The 20,521-nt window shown below is 41.7% G+C and overlaps 6 protein-coding genes and 2 non-coding genes across 8 annotated transcripts; 5 read left to right on the forward strand and 3 right to left on the reverse strand.

Moving 5' to 3' along the window:
* Positions 1-79: 79 nt before the first annotated feature.
* On the reverse strand, positions 80-4,143 carry BCR41DRAFT_426240 (Rad17 cell cycle checkpoint protein-domain-containing protein). Its single transcript, XM_022030707.1, has 10 exons — positions 3,760-4,143; positions 3,082-3,664; positions 2,848-2,963; positions 2,504-2,717; positions 1,991-2,414; positions 1,607-1,879; positions 1,437-1,504; positions 1,231-1,334; positions 693-1,101; positions 80-596 (listed from the first exon to the last, which is right to left on the reverse strand). The coding sequence occupies exons 1-10, from the start codon at positions 3,778-3,780 to the stop codon at positions 196-198; spliced, it is 2,613 nt and encodes an 870-aa protein (XP_021876139.1). The 5' UTR covers positions 3,781-4,143; the 3' UTR covers positions 80-195.
* BCR41DRAFT_210543 (hypothetical protein) lies at positions 3,924-5,034 on the forward strand. The gene is made up of 4 exons (XM_022019956.1): positions 3,924-4,160; positions 4,263-4,391; positions 4,523-4,580; positions 4,699-5,034. Exons 1-4 carry the CDS (start codon positions 4,008-4,010, stop codon positions 4,917-4,919), a joined length of 561 nt encoding a protein of 186 aa, XP_021876140.1. The 5' UTR covers positions 3,924-4,007; the 3' UTR covers positions 4,920-5,034.
* A 1-nt stretch (position 5,035) lies between these two features.
* BCR41DRAFT_210544 (hypothetical protein) lies at positions 5,036-8,137 on the forward strand. The gene is made up of 13 exons (XM_022019957.1): positions 5,036-5,187; positions 5,304-5,422; positions 5,531-5,638; positions 5,730-5,819; positions 5,912-6,060; positions 6,174-6,290; positions 6,382-6,454; positions 6,551-6,707; positions 6,836-6,991; positions 7,105-7,265; positions 7,351-7,466; positions 7,551-7,649; positions 7,744-8,137. Exons 2-13 carry the CDS (start codon positions 5,326-5,328, stop codon positions 8,101-8,103), a joined length of 1,683 nt encoding a protein of 560 aa, XP_021876141.1. The 5' UTR covers positions 5,036-5,187; positions 5,304-5,325; the 3' UTR covers positions 8,104-8,137.
* BCR41DRAFT_363481 (hypothetical protein) lies at positions 8,076-9,465 on the reverse strand. Its single transcript, XM_022025890.1, has one exon. It carries the CDS (start codon positions 9,450-9,452, stop codon positions 8,172-8,174), a length of 1,281 nt encoding a protein of 426 aa, XP_021876142.1. The 5' UTR covers positions 9,453-9,465; the 3' UTR covers positions 8,076-8,171.
* Positions 9,466-11,650: 2,185 nt separating this feature from the next.
* BCR41DRAFT_t146 lies at positions 11,651-11,722 on the reverse strand. Its single transcript has one exon. It is a non-coding gene; the product is annotated as a tRNA-Asp (tRNA).
* A 1,591-nt stretch (positions 11,723-13,313) lies between these two features.
* On the forward strand, positions 13,314-13,385 carry BCR41DRAFT_t144. Its single transcript has one exon. It is a non-coding gene; the product is annotated as a tRNA-Asp (tRNA).
* Positions 13,386-13,538: 153 nt separating this feature from the next.
* On the forward strand, positions 13,539-17,766 carry BCR41DRAFT_210680 (hypothetical protein). The gene is made up of 6 exons (XM_022019958.1): positions 13,539-13,931; positions 14,061-15,824; positions 15,961-16,549; positions 16,640-16,722; positions 16,831-16,953; positions 17,095-17,766. The coding sequence occupies exons 1-6, from the start codon at positions 13,628-13,630 to the stop codon at positions 17,700-17,702; spliced, it is 3,471 nt and encodes a 1,156-aa protein (XP_021876143.1). The 5' UTR covers positions 13,539-13,627; the 3' UTR covers positions 17,703-17,766.
* Positions 17,767-18,941: 1,175 nt separating this feature from the next.
* Positions 18,942-20,293, forward strand: BCR41DRAFT_426244 (hypothetical protein; the record flags this gene model as incomplete). The annotated part of the gene is made up of 4 exons (XM_022030708.1): positions 18,942-19,089; positions 19,177-19,532; positions 19,620-19,726; positions 19,812-20,293. The coding sequence occupies exons 1-4, from the start codon at positions 18,994-18,996 to the stop codon at positions 20,291-20,293; spliced, it is 1,041 nt and encodes a 346-aa protein (XP_021876144.1). The 5' UTR covers positions 18,942-18,993.
* Between the last annotated feature and the right edge of the window lie 228 nt (positions 20,294-20,521).

Below are 20,521 nucleotides of genomic sequence, written 5' to 3' on the forward strand. Positions count from 1 at the left end.
AAAGTTTCGATATTCATCCGGGACATGACGGTTGTAGCTATTGTTAAGCTCTAGACAACTATTGTTTTATTTTAATGTACACTTTTACAGATACAAAACAGCAAAATTATATGTGGTAATGTTTATAATGATAGTGGCGCTTGATTACATGCACATCACAACGCGGATAAAGAAAAGCTAAACTGCAGTACCAGATCAGTCTGAAAAATCCTCAATTGGATCATCCTCATGCTCCATCTCATACATACTTGTATTAGCTTGCTGCTGTTGTTGCTGTTTGCGTTCCTGTAGCCTGGATCTTGTGCTTGAGTTAATGATTGTGTGTTCAGGCGAGTCAGAACATCCGACGTTGTCTCCTCCTACCTCGCCACTCATACCCGGGCTCACTAATTCCTCCACAAACCCCTCATCTCCTTCACCGAATTCTTTTCGGATCATACCTACTCCCTTGCCGTAGTTTGCTGAAGATGCTCGAATAAAGTTCTTAGAGCTTGGTCGAAGTGATTTACTGAAAATCGGCATATACGGGTTTGCAATAATGCATTTGTGGAGCATTGGAACGAGTTCCTCACGAACGACACGCTTGGGAAAGAAGCCTTTTATATATGTCAAATTAGCTGTATATGTGTAAGTTCTTATAGTCCTAGTACCAACGCTCATGACTTGCTTCCATGATCGAAATCACAACGTACCTGACCCAGTAACATATCCTGACGGTAATCCTTGTATTTCATCTCCCACCAGATCAGCAGTGACTTCCGAATACTGCTGATCATTCGCCCGCATAGCTCGATTAACAGCAAATAGCTCTGGCCACCAATGTTTTTTTTGTCCTCCTCTAACGTTACCTCCATACGTTGGGCCTGCCAATGTTGGAGCATACAACAACCCACGAACTGCCAGTGATGTCATGTAAGGCTGCATTTGGATAATTTGAGTAAAATTGGCACTGCTAGCGGAAGAGTTTGAGAACTGGTCTGCAATACACAGATATTCGATTGCAGTGAGGCATTCATCAATTGTGGTCATATGTCTTGTGTAATTCTGATGCAGCATTAAGGTGAATAAATCAGGCTCAACAGGCAGTTTCTCAATTAACTCCTATAAACCCATGGTAAGCGTGAAGATTGAATCAGTCAAAAGACACAGATATCGTAAAGATGAAGACACCTGAAGCATTTTCCAATGCGTAGACTATCAGTCATTCACATATACACGATGAGTCATTACCTTCTCGGGATCGAAACGCAAAGGAGGTCGTCCCTTGGTCCAACTCTGTACAGGAACCTTGACTATATCACTATCAAACGTTACATTAGGCTTTGACCAGTCACCTGTTGAAGCCGATAATAAGTCTCTTACTTTGTTAGCCATAGGCTTTCTATGAAAAACTCAATAAAAAAACATGACAATGACGGCAAACATAATGAATTTACGCTTATTGTAAAGCACTTTGGCAACAGCGTGGAACACTCCTAAAGACGAATCTTGTCCCACAATCACCCTAACCAAAAAAAAAAAAAAAAAAAAAAATGGATGTGAGTGTTAGATGAAAATTCTCTTCAATCTTCTTTGACTATTATCAACTCGTACTGCCATCCATTACTTATTCTCTGAATTATGGACCATCAGCCTATCAGAGGCATTTAGTTCCTCTTCTGCTTCCACCGCTAAGTTCCTATAACATCTCCGTTTCTTAGTCGGGAGATAGCACAGAAATTGGAGCGCGTTGATGACTGCCCGAATGTCCCCATCATGAATTTCGATCAGTTGGTCCACTTCGGCTGTATCTGGTGCATGTGAATGCGAGGATTTGAACTCAAGCTCAATCAATCTCCGGATCGCCTTTTTCATGATAGTTGGCGCTATAGGGTTAAACCTTGGGTGCATAAACGTGCCAACGCAAAAAATTAGTATCAAAGCCTCTAATCCTGTATTTAATAGAGTAAAAAAAAAAAAAAAAAAAAAAAAGCTTAGATATCCTTATTACTTAATCTGCTTGATTCTCGAATTATTCCTGCTCCCTGAATCAATTCGATCTAAGACAGAAGGTGGTAACAGTGTCCTGATCGTCAGCGCCGAATCTCTGTTTTCACTCGTATTAGAAAATAGCATCTCCGTGTTCTGTTTTGCATAGACGTCGCTCACGATGATGACCAAAACAGATGTAGATTTGCTCCGCAAGTTGCTGAAGTTTTTGATGGTATCCTGAAATATCTTCCGTGATGAAGATGCAGATATAGGCGGTAAATCCTCAATCAAGATCAGATTTTTATTAGTGCTGTCACTGTTAGGCGTTGACGGGAATATGGGTTCCTGACAATGAAGAGAAGCAGCAAGTGTTGTTTGTAGGGGCCTAAAGCGGTGCGCTCTTGCAAAAAATTCCTGAAATGCTCTCATCACTGGAATATACTCTATAGAGGAATTGCCGATAAATACAGAGTTAGTTAGCCCTAATAGCCCGTTTTTCGTTGCTGTGAGGTCGCTAGTACCATCAAATTACCCTCATCGACTGAAGATGGTCCCCAGTTGTCTTGCCCTGGCATTTTAGGTCGTTGAATTACATTATTCTCATTCACAGTGTTGATCCATTCTACAATGTTTAGCCCCATTTCTTTTGCTAGTATCCGGAGTACAGTCGTTTTTCCTGACCCTGCAGGTCCGCTCAACACGAGTATAGCTCCGCCTGAAAAATCTCGTTGTGGGTTCCTTGGATCCTGCCAAGCATTGAAACAATAGAATTAACGTTTCAGCATCAACGAAATCGGCTTTTTTTTTTTTTTTTTTTTTTTTTTTTTTTTTAAAAAAAAATAAAAAATAAAAAATAAAAAATAAGAATAAACCTACAGTATAAATTTGAAGCCATTCTCGGACGTTTGCAATCTTCCCAGGATGGACTGCAACCTCTTCGATGTTTGTAGGCGCGTACTTTTCTACCCACTGATCATCCTGTTGAAACTCATCTACATTTAGAATATGCCATTAATCAAATTAAACTGTCTTTTAGACCTCTGCAAATGTCAAGAAATAAAAGAAAAAAATCGATCAGATTAAACCTCCGAGTTTATTTGGCTCTTGTACCTTTAGCCTTTGGGCTTGCTTTACTGCGGCCAGAACTAGAGTGCGATCCCGAGGGCGGAGAGGATGTAGGATTCGTTACTAATGGAAGGAATTTCACATTTCCAGCCCGTCTCTTTGGGCCAGTGACAGAAGAGGCCATTGTATGCGGAGATGTCGTGCTTGATGAGGAACTCGACTTCCGACTAGCTGCATTTGGTCTTGAGGTAGAGATACTATTATTATTTTGTCCCCTCCCCCTCCCTGTTGCAGAGGCTCTCTTTGGCAGTGATATCTCAGTTGTTGAACGTGAAGCTGGCGTTTTCCCGAGATTCCGTTGTATTCTTTTTGATCGCTTCCGCGTTTGAAGTGGCCCTTCAAAATCATCTGAGCCTTGAGTTTCATCATGGCTCTCTTGATCACTTTTATTTACTTCGGTTTCAGAAACAGTGTCCTCAGGATCGCTGATCTGGTCTGAGAAATCGTCCGAGCCGTCATCTAGATATGCCTGTGCCTCTTTATACATTGATGCTGTGGAAGCAACTGCACGCGTTTTGGCATCCCGAGAAGGGGCCTTCCGCGTCAGCACAGGCACAGACGATTTGTTCTGGTTAAAAAAAAAAAAAAAAAAAAAAAAAAAGCATTAGGACCCCATATTAGGTTGTCAACAAGGTTCTGTTTGTTAACCATAAGATCGTTCACCCTTGTGCGCTTGGGAGGCATAAGATGTCGAGCAATCCGTCTCTCTTTAATCAATAGAATGAGAGACGTGCTCTGTTGATCAGAATGTGCAATAGTAGAAAGAAAGACGAAATGGGTTTGGAGAAATGAGAAGCAGAGTTAGTTGTTACTCTATACTTGAGCATCGCCCTCCGAAGCCACTTGACCTTATACCACTACGCTGGCCCCTTTGCTCCTTTTCTCTACATGCCATTCTTGGCTAGAATCCCATGGAGACACTCATCAAGGGCATTCTTGCCCAACCGACAATCCCACCTCAGGTCAAAAACGCTGCTATTATAAAACTTCTGTCAGGCACAGCTTCACTTTCGGAGGCTGACGCCTCGATATTACTTGATTTCGCGATGGAGTTAAGGACAACAGTATGTGCACAAGAGCCAACCTCTGCACAGACATTTCTGACCTCCTACAGTTATATGCCAAAGATATCCAAATATTACTCACACTATCCTCACTGCTATTAGTCTCGCAACCTCCTTGGGATTCAAACAGGAGATCGGGTCCTCACTGCTGTCAGTGTCACGCACCGTGATCTCTTCTGGGCTCGGTTCAGTGCAGACTGGCTGGAAAGCCTGACTTCAGGAACAGTAACTGTAATTAGACCTTCGGCAAACACATTCGATATTCTGGAGCCCCTTGTATTGTATGCGACCAAAAAGATACAGAATATATCATTAACGCAATGCCTCCATACTTTATATACACGGATGATATATCTGAGTAGAGTCAGGATTATCTCAGAGATGTCTCGTTCATAACATCCATCATGAAGCGGAAATTGGGTTAGTCTTGTTGGCTAGAGTTACGCTTATACTAGATATCCGCGCTACAAGGATTCAAAATACGAGAGAGAGCATATCATGAACTGACAGTTTCAGTTAACAAAATGTCTCTTCTTAGCCACGACCTTGAATGAAGACGATAAACTGGATCTAGAAAAAGAGATGGCTATATTACGGAGCTTTGCTGAAAAGAAATGTATTGATGCTACACCACGACTTGACTATCCTGTCCAGGTATACATTTTCGGTCCTACATCCTTCAGCGAACATGAAGTGATCATAAATGTACATGCTAATGCATTCAAGGTTGTTAGTCTGCATTTATTGCCATGTTTGTAGCCCTGCCCTCTACGCGACCATTGACGACAAGCAAATACATTGAGGTAGTTCACTAAAAAGATATAGTATCATTAGCAACATCATAATGAAAGAATTGAAGGAAAGAAATCCTCCATAAAGAGCATTTACAGATCTAATCGTCTTAATTTGAGTAGTTTTTAGTTGATTTTCTGGCTGCCATACCTATACCTACCACTCCCGATTCAGCCTCACAGCCGTCGGCATCCAAGAGCGCAATATCGTTACTACAGCAATGCTGGGACAATGGGTAAATGCTGAAATAATTGACAGTAAAAAAGAAAGACACCCTTCAAAGAGGCTATACATTAGATTGCTTAGCTTTTTTTTGTTTTTACTTGATCATCTATAACAACCCTGTGATAGACCAGACAATGTATTTGTGACCATGCCCCAGCTATTCCTGAATCTCTCTGATAATGAGAAAGAGTGTTCTATTGGGATCGGTTACTTACTGCAAGCTATCCCCGAGGCCTATACTTCTGGTAAAATATAGACTTTCAAAAAATAGCAGAATTTCTGTCGAGCGAGCTTAACTGTGTACAAACCTGATACTTTTTATATCCTATGAACAAATGCCGGTACGGTATTAGTGGTCGACCCATTCATCCAGGGATTAGACTCATCTGCCTTGTGGCGTCTCAGATTCACTGTGCAGAGGCTAATTAACTGGCTAGTAACCATTGACCTACCTGGAATAGGTAAAACAGTATAAAAGAAAAGTAAGATCCGACTTACTTCTAGCACAATTAAAACTAGTGCTACGTATTATTTTTCACTTCAATGTATTAGCGATCTGGATTGTAGCTATCATGGAGAGCCTTGCTTCTCGTGGAGAATTCATGCTACTACGAGAGCTTGCGGACGAGAATGCGTATAAGAGTAAGCAGCAAATTATCAAATATGTCTAAGCACTATTTCTTTCGAGCTTCGTAAATCTCACATTCTCTCCGATTTCCTATTTTCTATGATAGTCGCCAGGCAACTCGCATTTAAAGCGCGGAGGAAGGATGCATTGCTAGTTTTGAGGTTCATGTTACTTGGCTATCATCATTCGCCTGTCCTATTCAATAATATTGTCCAAGGCCTCCTTCCGCTTGTTGCTAAGTGCCGGAAGACCTCAGTATGCTCAACTATTTCTAGTAGAGACCGTCTATCTGCATCAAGCCCAAAGGAGACATATTCCCAGCACTTTTTTTTTAACTCTTTTTTTCTTTCTCATCTCTTTTGTGATAGGAAGATATTACATTTGCAGGCGAAATTAACAATTTAGCTCAGATACTTTTGATTCATTTTGGGGACACAGACGCCGTTAGCACAAAAGTACAAAAAGCACGGGCATTCCTGGACCTGGTAAGACTGATACACTATATTGATATTAAGCCTCGGGATTGCTCTAAGGATTTAGAGTCAGGCTAGGAAAATGACACCAATATGCTTTTAGCCTGTTGTTTCTAGAGCAGAAGCGCTGCAGACAATGCAAGAAAACTCTTGGAAGAAGAGTCTTCATATACAAAGTGAGTACGCAAGTATTAGCTATATTTATTTATTTTGTAAAGTATATATATCAGTACTAAAGCCATTATTTATTTCTACAAATTCATGTGGATTAGACACCTCTGCAGGCTTCCGCCGCAGGCCAGCGTTTGCACAGCCTCTCGGGAAAGTTGGGTTAGTCAACCTGGGCAACTCTTGTTTTATGAACAGTGCACTTCGTGCTCTGTTTTGTTCAACAGAATTTAAGCAATCGATCTTATCTGACACATTAAAGTAAGATACTTTATTTCTGACTACACAACCTTGCTATTCAAAAACAATAGGCTGATTTTTTTTCTTTTTTTGACCACTTTTGCATTCACTGCCCTTCTCTTACCTTTACCCTCATGCTCCCAATCAAGAGTCGAACCTTCCAAGGTTATGACAACAAGGTTACGTGAGACTTTCAATAACCTTTCGACGCCACGTCTTTCCGTCGTCACTCCATCGGCTCTTTATAAAGCACTTCCTAACTGGCTAAACGATGGTCACCAACAAGATGCTGCTGAATTTATAAAGTAAAAAAAAAAATGTATTTTTATTTCTGGATTGGCTAAAAAAAAAAAAAAAAAAAAAAAAAGCTAAACCTGAGGCTTCTTTCCTGTTATGGTACCCTTGGTTTATGGAATAGAATTCTGTTTAGCCAACTGGAAGGTGAAGGTCCGATCCCAAAAGAGGCACTATCGTCTTTCCAAGGGACGGCTGTCAATCAGATTGCATGCGGCACGTGTGGAACAGTGTCCTCTAACAAAGAGGAGTTTTACGACTTGACAGTGCCACTTCCACGAGCAGGTGAGGGGAAAAGCCCAATATACAATCCCATATATCCCTTCGTTGGTAACAAAGTAATTGACATTGTCTATGATGCATTTATAAGATATTGCTGAACTGCAAGCTCTCGTCGATATCTTCCCTACTATCGAAAAGCTGAATGACGAGAATAACAACAAGTACTTTTGCGACAAGTGTAAATCGCTTCAAGATGCGACAAGGGTATGCTACCCAATCCTTTATTAGGTGACAAGTGATAAAACCTAGAAAGAGCACATTGATGTTAATTATATTCTTTACCCATAGTCTACGATTCTGGAATCAGTACCAACAAATCTGATCATTTCCTTAAATCGCTTTGAATTTGATGTTGTGCGAGCACAGCGGATCAAAATCAATACGCCTGTATGGTATCATCAAACAAAAAGGATCCAGTTTTCCATTTTTCTATAGAAAAAATTGAAAACTGATGTGTGCTTTTTTGCTTTTCCATACATAGCTCCATTTGTCTGAAAATATTAATATCAAGGTCCGAGATGGACAAGAGGCCCAAAGTTACAGTTTGTATGCAGTCGTCATTCATACAGGAGACTCTGCTAACCATGGACACTACTATACATATGCCAGGGATAGCGCTGCTGTAGATGTCGTTACTGCTAAAGATCAAGATGCCGCAACATGGCTTATCTACAACGACACTCGTATTACAATTTCGAGCTTTGAGGCTATGCAGCAGTCTTTGGAAAGAAGCCGCGCAGATACCCCATACATGCTTTTTTTCAGAAAAATTTGTCATATCTCACCTAAAAATGAGGTGACACAAGTGATACGTGTAAAAAGATCCGCTTCCAATCTTTAGATGTAATTACAATAACAATCGCAATAATAACAATAAAAGCAAAAGTAGCATAAAAAATAAAAGGCTTATCATGACGCACGTTCATCGAATATCTGAAGCCGTTTTGGCAGCTGGGATGACTGCCGAATGGTTTTCTGACTTAAGACACGGTTTAGCTCCCACATCATAGCCGTCGCTGCTGCAGCCACGTTCATGGATTCAACTGCTGGGTTCATTGGAATCGATACGCGAATAGCCTTCTCCAGCAGCCTAGATTTTGCTCCTTGATCATCTTGGTGTTGACTCTCATTACTGCTCGTATAAAACTTTGCTATAGCCTTGACGCCATGATGTTCTGAACTCATTATTAATGCAATCTTCTCTGGAAGATGAGTTTTGGATAAGGACTTTGGCCAGTTCCACCAAACAAGCTCATAAGGATTCAGACAACTGACAGAATGATCTGTATTATCTGCTGTTGCTAACCCATGAGCTTCCTTTAAGTTCAATATCCACTTTGGCATCATATCGGCGACTAAAAGCGTCAAATCAGGGTTAGCCTCCAGGAATATTTCTAATTCACGCCAGCTGCCAGTCTTAGTAGGCCAATCTAGACAAAGTGCACGTGAAGCTCGGACAACCTTGTTGTTGTATTGATCCACGGTACCGGGGGTATGCCAGGCCGCATCCCACGAAAGAGCTTTTGCTGAACGAATGATTAGACCCATGTTTCCAGGGTCAGAGATTTGGTCCAGTACAAGCAGTCTTCTAATATCACTGACTTTCCTCCTTTCAGTTGCCTTCACTTGTGCCCTTTCCTTGACTTTCATCCCCTTCTTTGATACATTTAAAAAAAAATGGTCATGGTTGGGTATAGCAACCTCAGCCCAGACTTCATGTGCAGATGTAACGGAATCTGTACCTAAAATTCGAGTAGTCAGCTTTGGGGGTACGGCTACAAATTGGTCCGCCTCATAATATCGTCTAGGTACATGGAGAAACTGTTTGCCTTTATGCTCTTCCTGCAATGCTTTCCGTTTCATTTCATCTTTTTCGCCTTGGCCGTCCTCTACATCTAATTGTGGCTGATAATGTTGCCTCTGCTGTTCTTGCTCCTGCTGTCGAACCTTCGTGATCACATCCAAAGCTGGTGATCGGATTGGAAGCTTATGTTCATCAAACGTAACCCCAATCGTTCGGATACGATGATGGCCCTTGGACACTAGCTCATCTAAGGTCTTGATCCCCTGTATTACAACGTGCCCTTCCTCTTGTCGTGCAGCCTTGGATGTTCGAATACGCTCTAGTCTCTTAACAAGATGGTTATTGGAAGCGGTGATCCTTAGAAATCGAGAAGGAAGAGTACTCATTAGGAATTAAGAGTTTAAAAATGCCATTTGGAGTAAAAGTGATCACTCTTTTTGCTGATACCTTTTTCCTGGGAGGTCACTAAGCCACAAAAGCAACAAGCTACATTAGTTGAGTAAAAGGTGTTCTACTGACGGGCTTACCAAAGCCTTTTAAGCAAGATGACATTGTTATCTAGCCAATCTGCCCATGGTAGGGAACATAGCCTTTCAGATTACCTTCAAAAGGGCTTTTAAGATCGGTTGTTTGAATATATACAATAATTTAGGAACAAGCTAATCGCACAGCCCCGTGCGCACCTTAACACATTGGCACCCGTGCAAATAATTTTTTTATTTGCAAATGATATATGGTACCTGGGCTGCCAATTAGATTAATCCAAAAGGATGAAGTTAACTTATTTGCACTACCCGTACATACCTTATTTACACCCCCGTGCAAATAAAAAAAAATATTTGCACGGGGGTCTTTTTTTTATTTGCACTAGGTCTTTATTTCATCTACAAGCGGCAACGTGTATCCCACAGACTACATGATTCTAGCTTTTTATTTCGAAAGAAATAATCGAAGGTGAGTCTAGAGTAGAGAGGAGTCTGGAGTTATTACTATTGGAAGTTGCGATACTCATCGCGCTCTGCTGCATATTTCACAGTATGCAATATTATGATGGCCTAGTTAGAAAAATATTGGGAAAAATACTGAGTAAAAAACCAATAGAAATTAGTGGCAATAACGCGCCACACATAGACGCGATAAATCTTTGATATGAAGTTTTTAGAACGAACCAATGTCATCTTATAGATAGATACGTAGTTACCTGGTATAAGTTCCTCTACCAGAAAATGAATAAATACCCCATGGGTGTGGTGTGTGGACCCATATCTTATTCTCACTTACTTTTCTACTGCTTACCATCTACAAAACATTTTTCACGCTCTATTTCGCTCTACAGTCACCCAAAAGAAAGTTTAGTCAAAGTGGTTATTATTTTTTTATTTTGAATCTCTGACAAACAGCTCAAGATGGAAATTTTCGCTTTTATTAATGAGGCCAATGTGGATAATCACTGAAGTTCTTGGGCAGTACATGCTAAGGGAAAATGACAAGAAATAGGATTGAGGGCAGTGATTCTCTTTTTTTTTTTTGACCAAACTTTCTTTCAGGTGATTGTACAATATGAAGCTAGTCCCTAGACGCAGTGAGCATCTACATGTGCTGCTGAGTATGCGACACTGCGTGCTAAAGACGACCCAAGGCAAGTTCTGGCTATTTTATTGGTGAAAAATTAACCCTAATTGAACATGATAACGAACTTGGAATGTAATGAGACAAAAATAAGGATCTTTATCAACGTAACAGAAAAGAATATTTATGTCTCTTTTCTATCACTATTAGTCACGGTTATGCTATTAAAGTATTTTAGCCACTAAGATATAGAGATATAGGTGATTGTGCACGTTCGGCTTTGAGTGCGAACTGTCACCAACTATCAAAAGACAAGTAATATCGGGTAAGAAGATAGATATTCCACAAAATAAGCTGAGGTCTACCCATTGTATTTTGATGAATTTGATAAACAGAAAGGGAAAAGAAAGAGAGTAGGTAGTAACACGGCACGCTATACATCGTAGAAATGAGTATGATTGTATGATTGTTTGTACATCTACCGACACAAACTACACGTTAGAGATTCCTAATAACTGAATTCATCGTTGTGTGCTTAATAGTGTACGGAAATACCTAAGATGTATGCACGCGTTAAATGAAAGAAAGCATCGGGGAACCATAACAATGCAACCAACAAAAGTGCAAAGTAAAGCTGCATAGTATATTTCAACTATAGATAAATCATTTGTAATTCTGTATTTAGTCCCAGTCGCATAAAGAATGCCAACATCTACTCTGAGCTACATACGAACTTGATAAGATATTCTGGTCAGTATTTGATGCTTAGGCAGCGGCTCTAGATCTAAGCCTGTGTCATGGAAGGCTTCCTGGTTATGGTGTTTAGGGCTAAAATAAAGACCCCGTACAAATAAAATAAAAGACCCCCCGTGCAAATAACTTTTTTTTATTTGCACGGGGGAGCGGTGTAAATAAGGTGTGTAGAGTAACGAGTTCTATTCCTGTACGTTATGATCTGCAGAGTCGGATACCAAAATACGTACGGAAGAAAAAGTAACAGATAAGCAAAAGTAATCTCTTTGGCCGGGAATTGAACCCGGGTCTTCCGCGTGACAGGCGGAGATACTGACCACTATACTACCAAAGAATCGAACTGAAAGGTGTGAAAAAATCACTGTCTTAAGAAGCGGGGGGTTATACTGAGATGCCCTTAAAAACCGCAACGAGACGCAAATACATAGAACACACTGAAGTGTTGTACCAAGATAAAGGTCGTGCCCAATGGCTGAGTAGTATACTCGTCAGGGCACCCCCCTGTCTAGCCCAGGGGCCGGGTTCGAGTCCTGGTTAAGGCACATAAAGTGAAGCAAACATGTGCCAGGTCAGGGATTTGCTTGAGTTTTTATACTTTCTCTCCGAGACAGCCTAGTGTTCTCCGCTAAGGCTAAGATCGTGGGTGCACTACCCTAAGTCGCCTGGCTGGCCACATGTCTTAGGTATATATTCCACCCCCCAGCCGAACCAGCGGTACATCTGGCAGCACATCCCCCCATCCACCCACTTGACTAGGACAGCGATGATCACAAAGTTTGACGGAGTCCAAAGTAGAAATTTTCAGACCAATCCCGCAAGATTTGGGTCCACATGCCAGTGGATTTGATCGAATAGAAAAAATTAAAAGTCGTCCTTAGCTAGAGTCGGCACGCCAGCCTCCGCAGCTTTTCACGGGCGCAACAGGCCACATCGGAAGGATGGACTTCGAGTACCGATCACGGTGTACATTGGTAGAGAAAAACATGGATACGAATTGGCTCTTCACAGCCATCCCGTGCGAACTTTGAGAGTTTCGCTTGTTTCATAGTTGAGGGCGATATCATTACTTTAGAGCGAGATTATGAAATAAAATTCCTCACCTCTGTGGGTTCTTGTTAACAGGAAAAAAAAAAAAAAAAAAAAAAATGTACCAAGATAAAGGTCTTTATTAGTTTATGATACATATAAACATATAATACTATACAAGTAACTATCGTGGGTCCTTGTTATCAAAAAAAAATACTATACAAGTAACTATCGTGGGTCCTTGTTATCAAAAAAAAATACTATACAAGTAACTAGTGCTGAGATGAATGAGGTTGCATACCTGAAGTGTTGTACCAAGATAAAGGTAGGGAACACTTCAGGGACGGAGAGTCCACTATTTATTATAGCGGGGAGGATCGGGTGGCTGAGCTCACGTCCAGGCAGGACGGGGTGACCACTATAGGTATACCTCTGGTCCTACCTACCATGACGTCACTTGTTATAGGACGTGAGCTTAAGTTGCCTCGATTTAGGACAGGTGTCGTAGAGCATCTACTAGTGATCTCTGGAAACTAGTAGGTAATGATGAAAAATGAAGAATTGGGCAAGAGCCTCGTGGTTTTGGGATACGATAGTGATCCTAAGTAATGCTTTGAATGATTTTGAGGATGCTGCAAAAGGGCATCGATAATAAGAAGAGAGATCTTTAATAACTGCTAATTTTCTGAGAATTCATAATGAGAATAATGAAGATAAACTCACCTGCAAAAGGGCATCGATAATAAGAAGAGAGATGCCGTTTTTGCAGCGAAGGAAAAAGCTACTTAAATACTATTTAAAAATGGTAGAAAATAGGATGATAGGAAATAAATAAATTGAAAGGAAATACATATTTAGGTAAATGAATAGGCGTCATTTACGACACTTTCAACAAGTTGTCTTTGGTAGTATAGTGGTCAGTATCTCCGCCTGTCACGCGGAAGACCCGGGTTCAATTCCCGGCCAAAGAGAAATTTTGCTTACCAAGGCATCCTTCTTGTTTGTCCTTGAAGCTTCGCCCAATTGTTCTCTAGAGCGTTCTTTTTTTTTTTTTTTTTTTTTTTTTTCAAAGATTCATTAAAAAAATGTGTTCCAAAATATGTCTTTGTGCTAAATATGTATCGGACACATTTCCTTGTAAGTACTTTTTCTTTTTGTTTTTTGCGAGGAACAATGATAAAGTGAGCTGATCTTTATTGTAAACAAAGTAGAAATGCAAGTTGGAGGGAGTGTGACGGCAACATCAGGCAAACCAAATAGAACAATGGACATTACTCCATTCATTAGGGTCATTTCTGGTGAAGTGCTCAGGAGATGGTGGCTTGAATACCAACATATATATATTATTTTTTTTTCCTTCGATGCTACTTTGCACTTCCACACTGAAACTAGACAGAAAACAACTAATAGCCGTGGGATTTACAAGGATAGCTCCTTCCTCAGGATACGCATGACTCCATCACTACACGCACGTGGTCGAAGTAGACAGAGCGGTGCAGGGAGAAGGGTGAACGATGGTATAATAAGGATATTCAACAAAAACATATGCGCTATTAGATCATCTGGAGTGACAGCAAAGAGTGAAGAAATTGTTTCTAGTACAGTAGCACTAAAAGAGGATTCCGCTTTGGGTGACTTTTACCTAGTGGGTTTGAATCGAGATGCATCACTCATCATCCCGTCCATAGTTCCCACACAAGAAGCGCTCTTGAATTTGAGCCAGTATCATAGCAGCAGCCGAGATGATAACATGAACTTGGAGAGCGAGATCTACGGCCGAGGCAACCCTCTTGCAGCAACCATTTCTGAAGAAGTAAGTTTCATCATGCCTATGCCCTCAACGCAATCATCAACTCCATCGTCCTTTGGGCATCAAGAGCACGCAAAAGAGCATTCCCGAACTCCATGTTTCCGTTATTCTCCAGAAAAAACGAGCGAAGTGTCAGCGGAAGCAACATCAGCAGTAGTAGAAGCAGCCAGTAAAAGAGAATACGACGATGAAAATGAAGATTCTGATCCAATTATGGACTTTGAAGACACTGATGAAGAACAAAATCAAGTGCAGGGAAATAAATCCGCTAAAACAGGAGATGTTCATATGGATTCAGCATTTGCCTCGTCCTCAAAATCCACTCCACCCAAATTTCGCCAGCAAAACCAAAGCTCACCCAGTTATGGTACTTTTCAGCCCTTTGGTTTGAATTCACCGCAGCCTCCGAGTCGTAGGTTCATTTTGCCTACAACCACCACACTTGGCGCAGGAGATCCACTAGGAGGGGTTCCTTACTCGCCCAATAAGCGGCTTCGACCTGTGAGTGAGCTTCCTCGACCTGTTGTACCCTTACAACCATTAGTACAAAAATCGGCGAGTCGTAAGGGTACTTCACCACGGAAACAGAGGGTTGCTCAGGTAACTTCACCTAAGAAATCGCCATCGTCTGAAACAATAGAGGGCCTATCAGTGCCTGGGAAGTATACGAAAGGCCTGCGACCACCCCCACCACTAGGTCCTAAGTTGCTGCGGATCGCAAATGAAGGAAAGAGGAGACAGAAGCAGGGGCTTCAGCAAGGAGATGATGAAGAGATGGAAAAAGAGAGGCCCATTCGCAGATCAATACAGCAGAAGCCAGGTGATTTATATCCAAACCCGGCTTTAAATATTAGTAATACAATGTCGATATCGCTTCTTTATGACGAACCTTCACCGTCACCTTATGTCAGCTCTCCGGAACCAGAGGTAACAACACCAACAAGGTCAAAGCCCAATACCGCATCCTCGCTATCAACAATTGTACAGGATGAGTTGAAGAAACAGAGGCTACTAGCAGAAGTGGCAGCAATACGCAAACCATCAATACCGCTATCAATATCAGAAGGATCCTCAGGCCTGGAGCCGGCTTCCGCACCTATCTTTGAAGCGCTGGCCCATACCATAAAGAAAGAGCCGCTTACACCTGCGCTATTATCTACAATACCCACTCTCCAGCAGGGTTCGAAGGCAGCACCGCACCAACCCCCCCAGTCTCCTCAGGAGCCACATGGGTCCGAGAGGATTGTATCCTATCCTTTATTGACCCCTCCACCGCCAAAACTACAGCAGATTAAAAAACCGCTTCCAAATATAATCCCTCTTCCAGACATTGTACTACAATTTGCACCCAAACTCACACCAATCGAGGATATCAGATGGCCTCCTGAAAAGCCTGGCCGATTTCACATCCTGGCATTGGTTCTATTCATTGGCCCTGAGAACCAAGTTGTGATAAAGGAGAAACAAAAGGTGGTTGCTAAATGTGAGATTACAGTTTGCGGCCTTAGTGCGATGCCTTTCAAACTCAATCTGTGGTCGAGTTGTTGTGAATGGGTGCAGGGACAGATGTTTAAAGTAGGAGACGTTGTTCTAGTCACAGGTGTGTGAGGGCATATTGGATATTTACTGAATTATGCCCTTCTGGCTTTAAGAAAAAATGACTTTTGACTTTTGTGTACTTGTCCCATTGCAGCTGATAGCAACCCCTTTGTTCAATTCATGGGAAATTATAATAGATATTCGCGTAAAAGAATTTAAGCAATCAACAGCCAGAGGCTTAACTGAGAAGGTTAGCGGTAATACAAGTTGGTGGTCACGGATGGCGAGGTTGGATGGTTCACTACTACCGTTATATCGCGGCAATTCAACTATCGAATCCAATCTAGCTATTTTTATTCAAAAACGTCGTGCCCTTGCTTTTGATTTATTGGACAAGGAAAAAGGCATCGTTAAGGACAGCTCCATCTATGTCACTTTACCATTGTGGTCATTTACGAGTCAGGCGAATGAGGATCAAAGTCTTAAAGAAAAGGACAGGGTGACTATAAGTTTAAATGGTGATAGCGCTATGGAGACCAGGCGAAGTAAGCACGGCTCCAAAGTAACGGCTTTAGTACCAATTGGGTCTGCCGCAGCCGTAAGTGCGGCACAACCCAACACAAAGTCCGTAGCATCAACTTCGAGGGACGTTCTACCGAAGCATGTCACTGGGGTATCTATACGGGTATCCGTTGCTTACAAATTGTTAATGGTCGCTGGTGATGAGAGTCAAGGATGGGAGATAGGTTCCATAACGCCTAGTGGGCATTTCATCAGAATCCAGTGGTATGACGGATCTAACAGATCAAAGAGTCTTTTTTTTTTGTTGAAAAAAAAAAAAAAAACTAATTTTGTATTGCTATTTGTGATTTGTAGTCATGCAGCCCCTTGGATCAACGATGTGTCACCAGGGCGAGTGTTCCAATTTTTTGGCAAGCTTCGGGAAAAATCTAATGTTTGTAAGTCATGCTTGCTTACAATTGCTGTCTACTCTTCACACGTTGCCCGGTCTTTTAATCGATATCTACTGTACTGAAAAAAAAAAAAAAAAAAAAAAAAAAAAAAAGTACAAATAGATGCTGAATCACGAAAGCCTTACATGCACGAAAATCCTTGGGTTGACTCTGTCAATCGTGTTGCAGCACGACAGTTTAGAACCATTCGTTCGATTCGGGAACACAGGTTTATGGGTAAGGGCAAGGGGGGAAAGAGTGTAAAGTGCACAAAGCAGCGAACTTATTTCATGGACATGACGGTTGGCGTATAACATATACATGTGCTATTTGTTTATTACCCCTGTTGTCTAATTCTTTTTATTTTTATCTTCTAAGGTGACGGAGTTGTTGATTCTTATATCTTGGCAGTTAGTTTCCCTCAACTTGCCTTGAGCAGCACTGATACGGAGCAGCCACAACAGGGCGATGAATTTACCGGATTCATTCAATGCTACTGCGCCGGTTGTTATTCCATTGTGGTGCCATGCCCTCAGAATCCCACCATCCTTTTGTGCCGCGAATGCCATCTAGATCCTCAAAAACGCCAACAGCCGCTGAAGTGGATGTATCCTCCTTTCGAATTGATACTAGGCGATAAGCCTCGGATAGCAGCAAACCTAACGAGTGAAAGTTTACAGATACGATGCCAGTTTGAGATCGGGGATCAAGTCTTTTTATCTGTTCCTGCTCGGCGCTGGATGCAGGATGAAGAAGGGTTCCGGATTGCAAAGGCTAGATGGCAACGCCTTTATAAGCTGATGAATAGTGACCATGATAGTTATTATGGTGATAATGGCGGGGCCAGGAGCATGAGTGGGAGCAAAGAAGGAGAGGCATCAGACGAGGTTGGAGGGGACATCAAGCGCCCTGCACAAAAGGTGCGCGTTGAGTTTAGAATGGGCGTTGGCATGGTGGCTAAAGCTCTGAAAGTCGATTATCTCTGAATAGGAACCAATTACTCGATCATTTTTTCTCATCTTTTCTTTGCCAACATCGCGTAAGATGTAACGTAACCTTCAGATGTCTGTGTTTTTGCCATTGAGTTTTGCTGCCTCACATCATTATGGATTTATCAGTTGGCTCTCTTGGATTCTGTTATAAATATGTAGCCGTGGAGTCTTTCCTTCCATCTTGCCTCCGTTCCCCTTCCCGCGCCCCTCCTAAAAATACAAGTTTTGGTCGTAAAACGTGGTTCCTGTGTAAGGACCGCCGATGCATTACACAAGACCAAGGTTTTCGTGTAACGATAGAAAGCCTCATCTGCCATCTTGGGTTCGTGCTCATGAGGCAGGGCAAACTGCAAAATGAACGATTTCTGCCATTGGCTGTTGCTTGCACAGCCCAAACCACGCATGTCAGCTATTTTTGCGAACATGGTCCTTATTTGCGTGTACATGTACATGAACAGTCGAAGCTGGAAATCCATGGTGAATTTCTTTACCAGATTCGACTATACATAAAGGTCGTCAACACAAACAAACAAACAAAACAACACAAACAACACAAGGCCTTTGAGTTGTATTCTCATTTGTATAAATATTGAGACAAAACCCCCTCCATCCCTCACGCAAACATGTATATATAAATTTACACCTATTCACTTTTTTTCCCTATTAAAGTGCCATATAATCTCTCTAACACAGCTATTGGATATTTCCTTATTTCACGCATCCATCCTTTTATCCAATCTGTTATCTACGACATATTTAATAACTGTGCGATCCCCAGGCGTGAGAAAAATAAAGCCCATAGATATTAATAATGGAGACTCCTATTCACCGATCAAATACCCTGAAGGAGGATGAAGATCAGGGCTATCTAGACAATCTCATCCGAACAGCGCGTCTCCAAAGATGTGCCGCGTCTGATGATAATATGTCGCTTTCTGTTCCTGCTCCTGCATATGAGGTGTCTGTGCATGGGCATTCAAACCATCACATATTAGCCCCTTCTCGTACATCGACACCAACGCCACCAATCCCTAAACGGCCTACATCTGCCTCAATAACAACAATGCTTCCTTTATATGCTGGCTCTCCCAATGAACTTGCACGACGCGCAAGCACTGCAACATTGCTCGAAATCAATGTACTTGACGACAATTACGACCATCATCAGTTGCAACCCAGTGACTATAGCCAAAGTCATAATCATTCTCTTCACCCGTCACCTGCGCAAGGGGCCGCGTCTTCACGAAAGGCACATCAGCGACCTCACAGCATTTATGACTATGGAATGCCTGTCAACTATAGGACAGGTGCCAACGTCGATGATTACGATAGTACTGAATCCGATTTGCAAGGGAACAGTGTTAATGATGTGACTCGTCCTGTAAGTGCACATGTTCCGTGTAATAATTTTCGATGCAGCCTTCAAGGGCATGATCGCCTCAAGAATTCTAACCTTTTGTATCAACAGCAACTTGCACGACATGTACGACAGGAAAAAATGTTAAAGCGATCCTCCCAATTCCGCCTCCCTGTACATCGCCGGAATTCCCCAGACCATTCACTCCCACATGGTTCGCAAGAACAAGGATGGGGGCAGCGTTGGAGGAAGCTGTCGAAAAAACTAAAGAGCAAGAAGATCTCGAGTTTGGGAGTTGTAGAGCCAGATAGTAATGACCGTAGTCAAGGTGTTGATGACCATAAGAACAATGATCTGTCAGAAGACGAAAAGGCCAAACTTAAGGCATTGATACAAAAGAAGAAACTATCACATGATCAGTTGCTTGATGTGAATGTAGATGCTAGCCAACATATGGATCGACCAAGGTAAAAAAAAAAAAAAAAAAAGACAATTGATAGTTAATAGTGGTGATTGATCTAACATTTTTGTTATTTGTTTTATGTAATCTACAGGAGTTGTATGTCATTAGCTTGGGTGACTGTTTTGATCTGTATGTTCATGTTCCTGTACAATGGCGTTCTTAGCGTTCTTGTCTTCCAAGCAAGCCGGTTCCCGAATGGTAAAATTATCAAACGCAAAAGGTGTGAGAAAATCACTTTACAGGCTTAGTTGCTTATTGCTATTGCTATTATTATTACTACTAGTAGATACAAGCGTTCCTATCTTTGCCTTAGGCTTACTTCTCGTATTCACTGCGATACTTCCAATCTTCGGTCTCTGGGCTTGCTGGCTGCTGGTTCGCTCTTATCGTTCTAGCTCTAATTCGCCATCCAGCTCGAGAAGGCCTCAAATGCTGTTCAAGATTTTTCACCTTCTCTATTTCTTTACTGCTTTTGTGATCTTTGGCTGTATGCTGGGTTGGTTGGGTCTGAACAAGATTCAGACGGGATCTTGGGATCGTATGTCCTTAAAGGCATCATCGCTACTAGAGTCTTCTCCTACTGGTTCTCCGTTAATTCTGAAATTCGAGTCGATCCTCCGACCGGACCCTATAGATCCAGATATGTGGATCATCAATCCTATAATTTGGATCGTATCATTTGCAACAATTTGGTTAACGCAGGTTTACTCTTGGTACCGTCTCGTAGCATTTGCCAAGAAGATGCGGCGCGAGACCATTAAATAAATCTTATTGACAGTATAAAAAAGTAGACGGAAATGAAAAAAGAAAGAGAACTATATTTCCGAATTTAGTTTTGAATACATGAAAGCAAGGTGTCATTGTGCACGGATTGTCAATCCCGCACAGACACGCCCCTTTTTCTTCCTTCTCCGCTACCTGTTGCACATGTGCCTGTAAGACGGTAACAGTAGGAAAAAAAAGACTTTCGTATGTTCTTCTAAAGGCTGGATT

This window comes from Lobosporangium transversale (genome assembly GCF_002105155.1).
Source record: "Lobosporangium transversale strain NRRL 3116 chromosome Unknown BCR41scaffold_63, whole genome shotgun sequence".
In the NCBI taxonomy this organism is placed as follows: domain Eukaryota; kingdom Fungi; phylum Mortierellomycota; class Mortierellomycetes; order Mortierellales; family Mortierellaceae; genus Lobosporangium; species Lobosporangium transversale.

Coding starts and splice junctions, on each gene's coding strand:
- BCR41DRAFT_426240 (XM_022030707.1), bottom strand. CDS start 3,780: ATGCCTCCCAAGCGCACAAGG. Junction 2,415..2,503: donor ACCATCTTCAGTCGATGAGG/GTAATTTGATGG, acceptor ATTCCTCTATAG/AGTATATTCCAGTGATGAGA. Junction 1,335..1,436: donor CAAAGTGCTTTACAATAAGC/GTAAATTCATTA, acceptor CGGCTTCAACAG/GTGACTGGTCAAAGCCTAAT.
- BCR41DRAFT_210543 (XM_022019956.1), top strand. CDS start 4,008: ATGGAGACACTCATCAAGGGCATTCTTGCCCAACCGACAATCCCACCT. Junction 4,161..4,262: donor CGATGGAGTTAAGGACAACA/GTATGTGCACAA, acceptor CACTGCTATTAG/TCTCGCAACCTCCTTGGGAT. Junction 4,392..4,522: donor TGACTTCAGGAACAGTAACT/GTAATTAGACCT, acceptor ATATCTGAGTAG/AGTCAGGATTATCTCAGAGA.
- BCR41DRAFT_363481 (XM_022025890.1), bottom strand. CDS start 9,452: ATGAGTACTCTTCCTTCTCGATTTCTAAGGATCACCGCTTCCAATAAC.
- BCR41DRAFT_210680 (XM_022019958.1), top strand. CDS start 13,628: ATGCAAGTTGGAGGGAGTGTGACGGCAACATCAGGCAAACCAAATAGA. Junction 13,932..14,060: donor AGGGAGAAGGGTGAACGATG/GTATAATAAGGA, acceptor ACTTTTACCTAG/TGGGTTTGAATCGAGATGCA. Junction 16,550..16,639: donor CATTTCATCAGAATCCAGTG/GTATGACGGATC, acceptor TGTGATTTGTAG/TCATGCAGCCCCTTGGATCA.
- BCR41DRAFT_210544 (XM_022019957.1), top strand. CDS start 5,326: ATGCCCCAGCTATTCCTGAATCTCTCTGATAATGAGAAAGAGTGTTCT. Junction 6,992..7,104: donor GATGCTGCTGAATTTATAAA/GTAAAAAAAAAA, acceptor TTTATGGAATAG/AATTCTGTTTAGCCAACTGG. Junction 7,266..7,350: donor AGTGCCACTTCCACGAGCAG/GTGAGGGGAAAA, acceptor TGCATTTATAAG/ATATTGCTGAACTGCAAGCT.